The sequence below is a fragment of the Erpetoichthys calabaricus genome, chromosome 5 (genome assembly GCF_900747795.2).
Source record: "Erpetoichthys calabaricus chromosome 5, fErpCal1.3, whole genome shotgun sequence".
Taxonomy (NCBI): domain Eukaryota; kingdom Metazoa; phylum Chordata; class Cladistia; order Polypteriformes; family Polypteridae; genus Erpetoichthys; species Erpetoichthys calabaricus.
The window spans coordinates 83,091,360-83,103,440 of record NC_041398.2 but is presented as its reverse complement, the minus strand read 5'-3'; the positions used below and the strand labels follow the sequence as shown (position 1 = coordinate 83,103,440).

At 41.8% G+C, this 12,081-nt stretch overlaps 1 protein-coding gene across 4 annotated transcripts in view; it reads right to left on the bottom strand.

The window, feature by feature from the left end:
- Nucleotides 1–11,038, bottom strand: part of rgs12b (regulator of G protein signaling 12b) — a 257,282-nt gene extending 246,244 nt beyond the window's left edge. For 2 of the 4 annotated variants that reach the window (XM_028801717.2, XM_051928237.1), the window contains exons 1-3: nt 10,930–11,036; nt 9,120–9,215; nt 4,221–6,177 (exon numbers count right to left, since the gene is read on the bottom strand). In XM_028801717.2, coding sequence (XP_028657550.2) covers nt 4,221–6,059 — 1,839 coding nt within the window. In that variant the 5' untranslated portion in view covers nt 6,060–6,177; nt 9,120–9,215; nt 10,930–11,036. Of the gene's footprint in view, nt 1–4,220; nt 6,178–9,119; nt 9,216–10,929 lie in introns of all 4 variants that reach the window. The other 2 variants (XM_028801721.2, XM_028801719.2) reach the window with 2 other exon arrangements.
- Nucleotides 11,039–12,081: the final 1,043 nt, after the last annotated feature.

Below are 12,081 nucleotides of genomic sequence, written 5' to 3'. Positions count from 1 at the left end.
GTAGGCGCTTGGAACGTCTTGTCTCTCCGGCAAGATGATCATCTTCCTCTGCTGTCGGAGGAGCTGCATAAACTCTGCATTTCATGTGATGGCTGTCATACTCAGGGAGTAGCTGTTGCTGTAGCGGACTGGCTTCTTCAGATGGTGTCGGATGTCACTCCTTTCAACGAGCATATTATGAGACTCAGATTACGGGCACTCCCTGGGTGCCTTGTCTGTTGTCACAGTTTATGCTCCAACCGCAGTGAGTGATGTCTCGGTGAGAGAGACATTTTATTCGCAGCTTCACTCAGTGGTTGATGGGTGTCCACGAGGTGACATTTACATGTGAACTTAATGTGGATTTGTATGCTTCATTTGTTTATATAGACAGATTGGGAGAGCATGGGGAGTCATGAGGTCAATGGAAAGGGGTGTGTGGCGCTCCCAATATTGATGCAAAAGGACGAAGGTCCAAGTCGTTAGAGTCCTGGTGCTTCCTGTCTTGCTATATGGTTGCAAGTAGTGCTGGGAGGTATACCGGTTCATACCAAAAAAAACGTTTTTATTTTTGTTATGATATGAATTTTTCTTATACTGCAATACCGGTTTAAATAGCCTAAACGACGTTCGGAACGTGGTGCAGCGGGAAACTGTTTAAGGGGGACCTTTTTCACTGCTACACCGCTAAACACGCATGCAACGGAGTACATGTGTTAGTGGAGGTATTGAGCAGTGAAAATGGACAGAACATTCCGAAACTGAAGCTGTAGCAGACAATAAAGTTGAACATGACGACACAGAAGAACTTTTGCCGAAAAAGAGCCGTGTCTGTTGTCTGGAGATTTTAGTTTTAAAAGGTCAGATGTGGACCAAAAAACTATTTACTGCAAATGCTATGGAGCTAATGCTGTCGCCGGAGGCGGCAACACGAGCAATTTGCTGCACCACCTTAGCCGCAAACATGCTTGGGAGTACCATGAATGTATGGAATGAAGATTGGCACCTTCCACGTCCTCAGGTAAAACTGAAAAAGTAAGAGGACACTCAAGTCAGACATCACTTGTAGAAGCATTTGCTAGAGGTACTGCCTACGACAAAAAAAGCAAGCGGTGGATCGAGATAACCAACGCGATTACAATCCATATTGATAACTTGTCAGTGGACAGAGATTGATAACATTAACAGAAAGGGTAGTTGGTTTACAAAAAATATTTACTATTTATTCCTTGTCCAAGACATGTTCAGTGCAATACAACATTTGACAAGCACTTCTGGATATTTTACTATGTCTAAATGCCTCTTTGGATGGTTGAAAATATGTTGTCAAAATTTTAGTTTAAGTTATTTGCAAACTTTGTTCAATAAAAAGGTTCTATATTTTGACTGCATCTGTCATGCAATGTGATTCCTTCTCTTCATTAGTGTCACCCCCCTGAAAACTATCACTTTATGGGGCCATGCAAACCTGTATCAATACTTGTGTACACATTAAAATGTTTCTTTTTGTACAATGTACAATTCTCATGACAGTGGAATAGGTTATTCTTAGCCAGTCTACTGCAGTAATTGCAGTGGAAAATGTGGTTACCATCCACTTATGCATGGCAAAAAAATACAGTTGAATACCGTGAAACGGGTATAATTTTGAAAAATACCGTGATATAGAATTTTGGTCATTCCGCTCAGCACTACTCGTAGCTACATAGACCAATGTTGGTTGCTATCTGTGGTAAATGGGGTTTCTGAGGTAATTCTGGAGATTTTGCAGACACATCCATTTAAGGTGGAATCTACTGTCCTGGCATTCTTTGTAAATTTCTCCTCTGTTCTACAGCATCTCCGTCACCAAAGATGTCTGGTGTTTAAGCCTCCGTATAAACAAGGACTGGATGTATGTGTAGGACACAGTGCCTTCCAGCCTTCCAAATTCAGTGTTCTCACCATTTAAGTAAGGCAAGTGTGGATATTTCATGTCAGCTTTTCTTAAGATTATGAAGTCTACCAGAAGGCAGTGTGGTGTACTTTCTAACTCTTTGGACCTTAAACCCACAGGCTGCCAATTCAGTCCCCACCTCTGACACACTCCTCTGCACTGCTCAGGCCCATGGGACAATTAACTCTAAATAAAATAACCATTGTGTGTGCCCCATCCACAGTTAGAATATCACTTAAAATTAATATCTTAAAATGCACCAAAATATTGAATCAAATGAAAGCTTTACTTACCAGATATGGTGTGAAAGCAACTTTAGGATATTCATTAACATAATCCTGGATATTTGCACTTATTCAAGCTGTAGAGTCAGCCCTGGAACCAATGCTGTGTGCGGCTGCAGCCCATTTACTTACTAGGAGCATTAATCAATGACCCTTTTTTTTTTTTGTTCACAACTTCTCTACTCCTAAAATGTACCGCATTCTTAAGAAGGCTCAACCTCTATATTTTTACTAGAAGAAAGCTTTATTTCTTCTAAAAAATTCAGTTTGTTCCACAGTTTTCAGTGGAGTGCCTAAAAGCTCAATAACTATGGAAACCAAACCTTTAAGCAGATTTTCTCCCGTTTTAAAATGGTACTCATTATTGGAGTACTATTAAAGTTCATGCATAATACAAAAATATGACACATACTATGCTATAAGGTAGCATGTCCTTTTAAAAACGTATGTTATAAAAGATGCAAGGAATGGAAAAAAATACTGTACTATTTCACAAATAAAAAAAACCTTCGACTACCCTCCTCCAAGATGAGAAAGGAAGCCTATTGTTTAATAGGTCGCCATACTGCACAACACACCATGATGTAACAATATTTCCAAGAAACGCTCAAACTAAAGCCTATAATTTATGCTGTGAACATCTTCCTTGTTAAAACTCCCCTCAGTAAAAGATTTGAAACAGTATAATTCATTTAATAGGAGCTAAAATTAAAACTGGACTCTTACTATACCATGTAGCACAGTTTTTAGCTGCTCATTTTCTAAATAAGTTAAAGTTATAATGAGCAATTGCATAAAAATATAACTAAATGGCACAATCAGATTATAAAAACTGCTTGTGGGCTGATTGTTGAATCAAATGAATTACTAGACATTAGTAAAGTTCTTCTGTAGTGAGGATAAATATACATGGGACATTCTAACAAATAAAATATACATTAGCTTCATGGATTAAAATTTTGAATATTCCCCTAATAATATGTCAATAAAATGCAGCAGAAGCCTTAAGCCAGGGGTGTCCAACTCCAGTCCTGGTGGGCCGCAGTGGCTGCAGATTTTCATTCTAACCCTTTTCCTAATCAGCGAGCAGTTTTCACTGCTAATTAACTCCTTTTCCCTTCATTTTAATAGCCCTGCTTTTAAGGATTCAGTCTTCTGAATTGGATTTGTTTCTTCATTAAATGGCAGCCTAACAGAAATGAGAAGTGAAATGAACAGAAACAGATGACCAGCTAAATTAGAACGTCAAACTCCAGCCAATGTCACTCCAACCGGTTTCTTAATGAGAAGCCACTTCTTGCTGTTAATTAATGCCGTTATTGAATATCATGACTTGTTGCTGCTCTCATTCTGCCACAGCAGACTGTTGATATTCTGTTTTTTCTAAGACTACCGTCAACATGTTTTGGTGACCTGAGCAGACCAACATGACCGAGACCTTCACCTTTCTTTATTTTCAGGTTAGCTGGTCATGTGGCGTCTTGTTTTGTGTCTCATTATTGTTTGGCTGCTCATTAAGGATAAAGAAACAACTAAGGGGTCCGAGTCTTGTCAATTAAAACTAAGCAAAAACAAGTTAATCAGCACCAAAAATGGCTCACTAATTAAGAATATGGTTAGAATGAAAACCTGCAGCCCCTGCGGCCCACCAGGACCAGAGGTGGACACCCCTGCCTTAAGCAAACCTGTTAATAATGTCATACAAAAAATGTAAATGTCAAATAATACAACATTTTCAAACCCACTTCATTCAGATGAGGGTCACAGGGTACCAGAGTCAATCCCAGGAGTAGACACTCGCACATCCTCTACACAAGACAAATTTGGAATCACCAATCAATCTAACCTACACACATGCTATCGAGATATAGTAAATGAAGAAATAATAATTGAAATTGTATATAAATTAATGTTAGGGTAATATGAAATATCTCAAACAGAACCACCCACTTGCTTACTCCCAAACACAAACCCATAAAATGAATGTTGACAATTATTTCAAGAGGTATGTTCAGTCTCACCTTTTTATAACCCTCTCTGTTCTGTTCTGCACCAAGCAACTTCTGGGACCACTCGTCTTTGTGCGATACGAGCTGAGAGGGCCGACCGATGTCTCCTGCAGCTCGGTATCGATCAGCTGGGATTTTATTCATTGGAGGAGGCAGCGTACTGCAGTTTGCACTTGACCAGCCATCTGTGGACTCGGCATACGATTCCTGGTCGCTGCTATGTCCTTGCTGCCAGTCTCGCAGAACATGAACAGGAAGCCACCTTTGACCACCTGAGTGAGCAGCTCCAATTGGCCCCTGCTTTTTAACTGGAGGATAATTATTTCTTGAAGAAGCCATGGGGGCATCGAGCCTAGCAGCAGGGCCAAGGTGCCTGCCCGAGGTATGGAGGTCAACATGTGGCAGGTCAGACAAATTATATTTTGCTTCCTGGTCATAGCGGTAACTAGCCCAGTGTGGTGTTGGCTGGCTTGTATTCCGGGAGGGAGGATTTTCCCATAGGCCAGCAGGAGCATGCCTGCCTGGATTGCCCCCCAAATCAACCAAAAGAACCCTGTTGTTCTTCTCTTCTTGCTGAAAATTCCCAATGCCACTGTCACTGTTACTGCTCGTGCTGTTATTCTGCTGAGCATCAATGTCACTATCAATAAAGGCTCTCGCTCGCATTCCTTCTATTGACTCCCCCATGTCCCGATAGAGCACAGAGACAAACTGAAGGACAGGTTGAGATGTTGCTGGGAATTCTAAGCACCCACTCTCATCTGGATCGGGGGTACAATCAAAATTAAAACGTCGAGCTATGCCCTGATGAATTTTGTGATAGCATAGGTCAGGATCCACCATGAAAACATGGCAAGAAGTCCTCAGTCCATTCTCTTCCTTTGTAGCAAAAATGTGGTTGTCTATAACGTGCATGGTGACAAGTCCAAAAAATCTTCGGTCATCCGGACACACAGCACTAAAGGCAAGCTTCTCAGCAGGATAAACAGCAATCACTGAGCCTTTGTCATTGCAAAGCTGAATACAGTCATGCATTATTTTCATCATCACCAAAGAATGGATCTTTTGTTCAGCTCGTAATCGCCTCATGCAACCCCGGATGGCCTGCAAGCTGTCATTTTCTAGGTTTGCACTTGTAGAAGCCAGTTCAATAGAACCAAGGTACCCCACAATCATTCCAACATTTAAAATGCTTGCATCAAGACCAAAATCCTCCTGATTTTCAAACATTGAAACAAAGACAGAATCATCGTTCACTTCTCTGGTTGCCTCTTCCTCAGAAAGCAAATCCGGATTGCTCTTTGTACTCTCATGCCTATTTCTGATGTTGGGTTCCGATAAGGGTCTTGCTTTACCTGCCACTTTTCCAGAGGCGCAGGGAGAATGGCATGAGTTCTCCAGGATCATGTTAAAAATTCCACCAGACTGCATTTCTGCTACAACTCGCTCTGCTCTGTTAATACCAAGGGTTTTAGAATCAACCTTGGGTTTAATCCAGTTTTTTGTTTCATGGAATGCCAGTTCTTCATCACTTGAACACGAATCCAGGTGATTACTCCCCTCACCAATCACCATGTGCAACAACCCAGAACACCGGCCAATTAATTTTACAACATCTTCATGGGAAGCACTGCAAACATTGATATCATTGACACTGAGGATTTGATCCCCAGCTCGAAGTCCGACATAGTCTGCCGGACTTCCTTTTAGGACACAATTGAGGACACAAGGGGTCTGGCCAGCAAGAGTGAAACCATATCCTGTTTTTCCTCGTGCAACCTCCACACTTCTTACTCGTGTTGAGATGTGTAAATTCAGGCGACGCTTTGCAGTTTCTCCTTGTCTGAACATTTTTCTTCTATCAAAGGTTCAAGAAAAATGTCACAGGGTAACTAATTGTAACACCTAAGTGATTACCTCTCAGTGCCAACACATCTCCAGCTCATTTCTCTCAGGTAGCAGCAGCTTACTGGGAAGAAAAAAAAAAAAAAAACAGATTAGCAAAATAATGGACATCAGAAGTCACTTGACATGAGCTTGCTTGATAGGTCTGGATTCAGCCTATCCTCAGATTACATTTGAAAGCGTAACTTACTAAATTCTTTATAATAAACATACCATACCACTTGCAAATCTGCCAAATCTAATTTAAATATATGTATTGACAGCAGTGGGTACAGGCATGAAATAGCCTTACACAGGGCATTGGACTATCGCAGTGCATAGTCAAACTGAGGCACATAACCTGCACATTGTTGGGTACTCGGAGTACAATCCATGCAGACACAGAGAACACACAGATTTTACATGGATATTCACGGGGCACAGGACTGGAACCCAGGATGATGGTGTAGTATAGCGGGTCCACAGCTCTCAGCAAAGGCCAGTTTTAAATAAATAATCACCGCGCTCGCGGCTTAGCGATGGGGTGTGGTGGTTGTGTGGCTGCAGCAGTTCTCAGGGCGATTTGCGATGTGGGCGTTTCTCACCTAAGTGCACAGGCGAGAAACTGCCCACATCCGTGATTGTTCCTGGGACTGCTAATTTGCCGCAGCTGCTATGCCTTCTCGATATATAGAAGTGCGAGTCAGCTAGAGAAGAGAAGAAAAGGAAAGAAAGAAGACAACGGGAGGTAGTGAGAGAATGCAGGAAGCTGGTGGAGAGCGCCTGTGTGGAAGAGCGAGCGAGCAAGAGCAGGCTCGAATGTGAGAAAGCAGGTAGCTGGGAGGTGAGCCAACGAGGACAGTGTTTTGCCGACACTCGGTGGGGCTGAAGGAAGTGGTCGCTCCAGCTGAGCGATTTAGGAGCTGGAGTGACCAGCAGAAGAGATGACGGACCGTTGAAAGAAGCAGGAGTCGAAGAGGCTTTGGGCTGGTTTAGCCCCAGCGTGAGCGCCTTGGCCGCTGGGGAAATAACCCAAGTCTCGGTCCAGTTTGGAGCCCAACGTAGCCAGGGATCGGAGGACTACCAGACCAGAGTGAAAGGCAGCTGTTCCTGGAGGTAGGCAACTCTCCTGTTGAGTAGCCCAGATGGGTGTAGCAGGGGAGCCGCCATGGTAAAAGAAGATGCCGGACTTTGTGTTTTTAAAGGATTGCTTCCTGTGCTATTTTAACCGCGTTGTATTTAAGAATTTTTTCTAATGATTTTAACCTCCATGTTGCACATCTGTTTTATGGATTATTTATTTACTGACGTTTTGAAAACACTGCACTTTAATTTGAACACCCTGTTTTGTTGGATTTTAAGTAAAAGCACTTGACACTTTTGTACCATCCCTTTGCTATGTTGTTGCCTTACTGCTTAGCTCATTGGTAACATTACCGACGGTGTTGGGTTTAAGGGATCCCGGACAGCAGATGGGAGCATGCAGCAAAACCCGCATCGTCACAGATGGATCTATGAAGCCACAGTGTTATCTCCTGTGCTCCAGGTCCATCTTTCATAGATACATAGACAGAACTTTGTATCTCCCCATGGGGGAATTTGGCTTTTTACAGAAGCTCAATAAATAAACACCAGAATGACTAAAAAGAAAGAAAACTTCTGACTTGGCAATTACAGTCGCTGGGGTATTGCCATTGATATAAAGGAACCCCAGACGTATTTCTTAACACACCTCTGCTGAATGATTTGTTGGCTGAAAGTACTTGGTGTTAGTGTGTCACAAAGAGGATGTGCAGAATTGTTTGTGATGGTATAAAGAACGTTAACATTCTTATAAAAACAAACTACCATCCATCCTTTTCTTATCCAGTACATATTAAAGAAGTGCTGGAACTTATCCCATAAGCACTGGGGGCAAGGAGGGCAACAATCCTGGATATGGAGCCAGTCTACTGCAAGGCACACTCATACTAGCCAGAATTTACTCATTCTGGGCCAGTATGTTACCAGCTGACAGAACATGCTCATTATAAAAATAAAGTTAGAAGCTAAAAGCATTCAGAAGTGGCAAGAACTCAAAGTAATTCTAAACTAAGCATGCTGGGCTGACCCTTATTTAATTTGCAGTTTTATACTATATGAAGAGCCACGTATGGCTATGTTCACATTACCAGGCTGAAGTGACAAAAACACAAATTGTTGCCTTAATGTACACAAATCCGATGGTTTCAGGGCTGTGTGGACACAGAAACTCAATCTTTGCAAGTCAGATTTGAGCCACTTTCACATGTGGACCTGGATCAGATGTGTATCTGATATGTGGCCATGCAACATGAATGAGAATGATCAGTTCGGAATCTGTGTTTTTTGGGCCCAGCACTGCAGTCATCAGCCAGCACCGGCAGTGAGGCAAAAACAACAATGGAGGGCAGCTACAGCTGTGACCACAGTCAAGGTCTCACCATCACTGGCTCCTTTCTTGTACTCACATACAGTATATCTCTTGCTTCAGCAGTGCCATTAACAACTGTGAAAACAGCAAAAGCTAGTCTGACAGCCGACAAACTCCTTGCATCTTTGAAAGCAAAAAGCGATGGATATACCGGTTACTAGCATATCCAGTCTGTCTATTTTAATACGAGTCATCTCATAAATGCAACTTTTTTGTTGTTGGTGATGCAGATGGCTCATGCATAAACATTATCAGTCTGCACGTGTGCAGTTTTAGAGGACAGATGTATTCACGTTACAGTTAGATGCAGGTCACTTATGAATGTAGACTGTAAAGACTGGCAAATGCGATCTGAGCAAAAAATCGGAATTGAGAAATGAGGCTTTTAATGTGAATGTAGCCCTGGATGTGAATCTCTTGCCTAGTATTTTTCTGACTCGGTTGGGGATGAAGTGCTAAGTTTCATGGATAGCATTTCTGCTTCGTAGTTCGGAGGAGAACGTTTCAGTTTTCAGCCAGGGCCCTGCTGATGAGCTTGTGGAGACTTTCTGAAGGTACATCACAAAGGCGCTCACATTTGGTTATGGGGTACCGCTGAACTGGCCTGGTGGTTCCATCCAAGGATGGATGCTGACATTGTCAGGATAGTCTCTGGCTGACACACTGCTGACCTGTAATGGAAAAAGAAGGTTCAAGAACACAAGGAAACAGTGAGGACACTCTGTTAATGGTCTTTTCCTATTTAAGACTTAAGTTAAGCTTAAAATGTGAAGCTCCTGCTTTTAAGAGCATGGCTGAACAGGTATGTACAAGTGACAAATGAGAACTTCTCACACATCAAAATAAATGATCTCACTTTAAAGTAGTATTACTGGGAAGTTTACAGATTAGAGCGAAATTGTTACTTGTAGGTCCAACCAATATGCAGCTCATCACCGTCCTCCAGCACCATAATAAACAAGAATGTGTTAAAAGACTTAACATCAACTATTCCGAATAGGAAGCACAGATCACCTTACTTGATTATTATATAGCAGACACCTTTATCCAAAGGATTTACAAAGCAAGTTATAATACACACAAGAATGATTAAAAGGTGCAACCAGAGAACATGACAAAAACCTGAACAAGAGGGAGCCGACTATTTGACGATGACAAAAATCAGTATCCATGATTCTAATAGTACAACAACAGCTATTCTGTAGAAAGTCCACACCTCTAACTGAAGATCAATCAAGTTACACTATTATGAAAGATTACACTGTGTTAGCAATGGAGAAAAGAATACATTCCAGGACTTAAAGTACCAGATGGTTTCAACTTAACATTTTTCATCAGTGTCCTGAACATTGGGAACAAAATGTGTAAAGGTCCTTACATTGAGTTTACATCAAGGCAAAACAGCCGGGCATCAAAAAGAATTTTCAAACATTAAGTGAAAACTTAAATAAACTGCATAATATTATTGGAAAAGGGAGAATGAACACAATAGAAACACATCTAAATTGAACAGCTAAACTCTGATAAACTTGTTATTTTTTTCCCCCAAACACACATAGTTAAAACTTCCATTTTATTTCCTTGTGCTTTCATTTTTCCTCTGCTAAACACTGAAAACACGGTGGGCATCATAGCAGTTTCAACAGAATCCTTACACTTTTACCACCGGGAGAGTGGTGCTCTTCAACATGGACTTTCACCTACTGCCTCTTCTGCTGTACATTTTGAAATAGTGGCGCTAAACCAGTACAGCCGTGAACCTCCTCCACACGCAGCTAACTGACTACGATCAGTAAAGGAGGACTGTAACAAACGGGGCCCGCGTGCACACCTGTCCAATAAAAGAACCCACAAATATACCTACATATGAAACTGAAATGGCCCAAGATTATATCTACCAAAGCTACTTGAATGGATTCTTTCCAAACAAGAGTTTAACCTTTCCTCACCTGTCACCAAGTTCAAAGCAAATGTACACAAACTCAAATGCGAGTGCCGGTATATGATGCTGTGTACCTGTACGCACGTGTGCCATTGGCTATCACCGGCGTCACTAAAGTAGAACACCTGGTACCTGTGATGTACAACAGTGGCGAAGAATCTCTATCGACCGGCCTATCAGAAGGATCATCCTCCGTTTAAAAGGAACTCCGACATGCTGAAAACCGTTAGAAATCATCGCATTTATGACAAATGCAAGAAAAACAATACACTCTGTTTTAACACGCATAATGCAAACAACGGTCTTTCAAAAACAAAACTTGAACACAAAGTGCGCAATAAATAAACCGTTTAGGAAATAAAGTTCTAATTTCAACAAAAACATAATTATTCCTAGCAAGGTGCCTCAGCAAATATTAATGATGTAAACTTTTCTAAACTTACTGTTTCGATCCGACACAGCGCTGCACTCAGTATCTCCTGGGGAGGGGGATCGGAACACACAACCTTGATGAACGACTGGCTCGACCCTCCTTTCCCCATTGGAAAAATGACGTGACGTTCCCATAACAACTCCCTGCAGCGCCAGGACAGCTTATAAATCCTATTGGATGGTTGGGTTGTCCATCCTTTTTTTCAACGCCTCGAGGGCGGAGATTGGGCAGGCGTTTCTTTTTATTAACCGTCGAAATGTGCCCCGTCAGTCGAACGGAGTTTGAAAACTAACTGGATGCAGGTGTGTGCTGTTGCTATAGCAGCTGGCTGCGCGACATGCAGCGGACGGAGAAAATAAACAAAGTTGTTAGCGTTTCCGCTGGAGTTGAGGGAGTTGTCACCGTGACTCTAACTTAAACTCCAACATGTTTATTTACGCATTATAATAAGGTGACCCTTTTATTATTCTGGTATTTCATCAAAACGTGTCAGGTTGGTGTATTTAACTGAACAAACAGGAAGGCGGACAGCAGCACTATTCTTTACTTACCAGTGCCCAACGTCCTGAGACTCCACGCTGCCGTGAAAGTAGCTGGGTACACGGCAACTGTGCTGCGCCTCCGCCACTCGCAGCAAACTATAAGACATCAATTAAAAGAGAGAGGCGAGGTCACGTGACCGAGGGGTTGCCGGATCTGCGTAAGGGTAAGCGCGTCCGGTGAGCCTGGCCAATGCTAAAATGATGGATATAAAAGAATATCTGACGAATGATCAGTCTTCACAGCTGAAATGATCGCCATCATTCTTGCTTTAGAATGGGTAAATGATATCAAATCTAATAGAGACGTTACATTGATAAGCCTTATTATCATCTTTGAAGGCCTTCAAATCGGGAAAGTCATCTAAGGGAAGTGACCTTTTATTAGAAGTTAATCATATCATTACCAACATGTATTTGAATAATATAAAGTTTGTATGGATTAATGCACATAAAGGATTATATGGCAATGAAATTGTAGATAAGCTAGCTAAGAAAGCTTTAGATAAAACAGACACTATATGATTCCTTTAGGTAAATGTGAATTTAACAATAATTTAAAAAGGCACTTTATACTGAGTGGCAAAACAACTGGGAGAGTAGTGGAAAAGGATGACATCCGT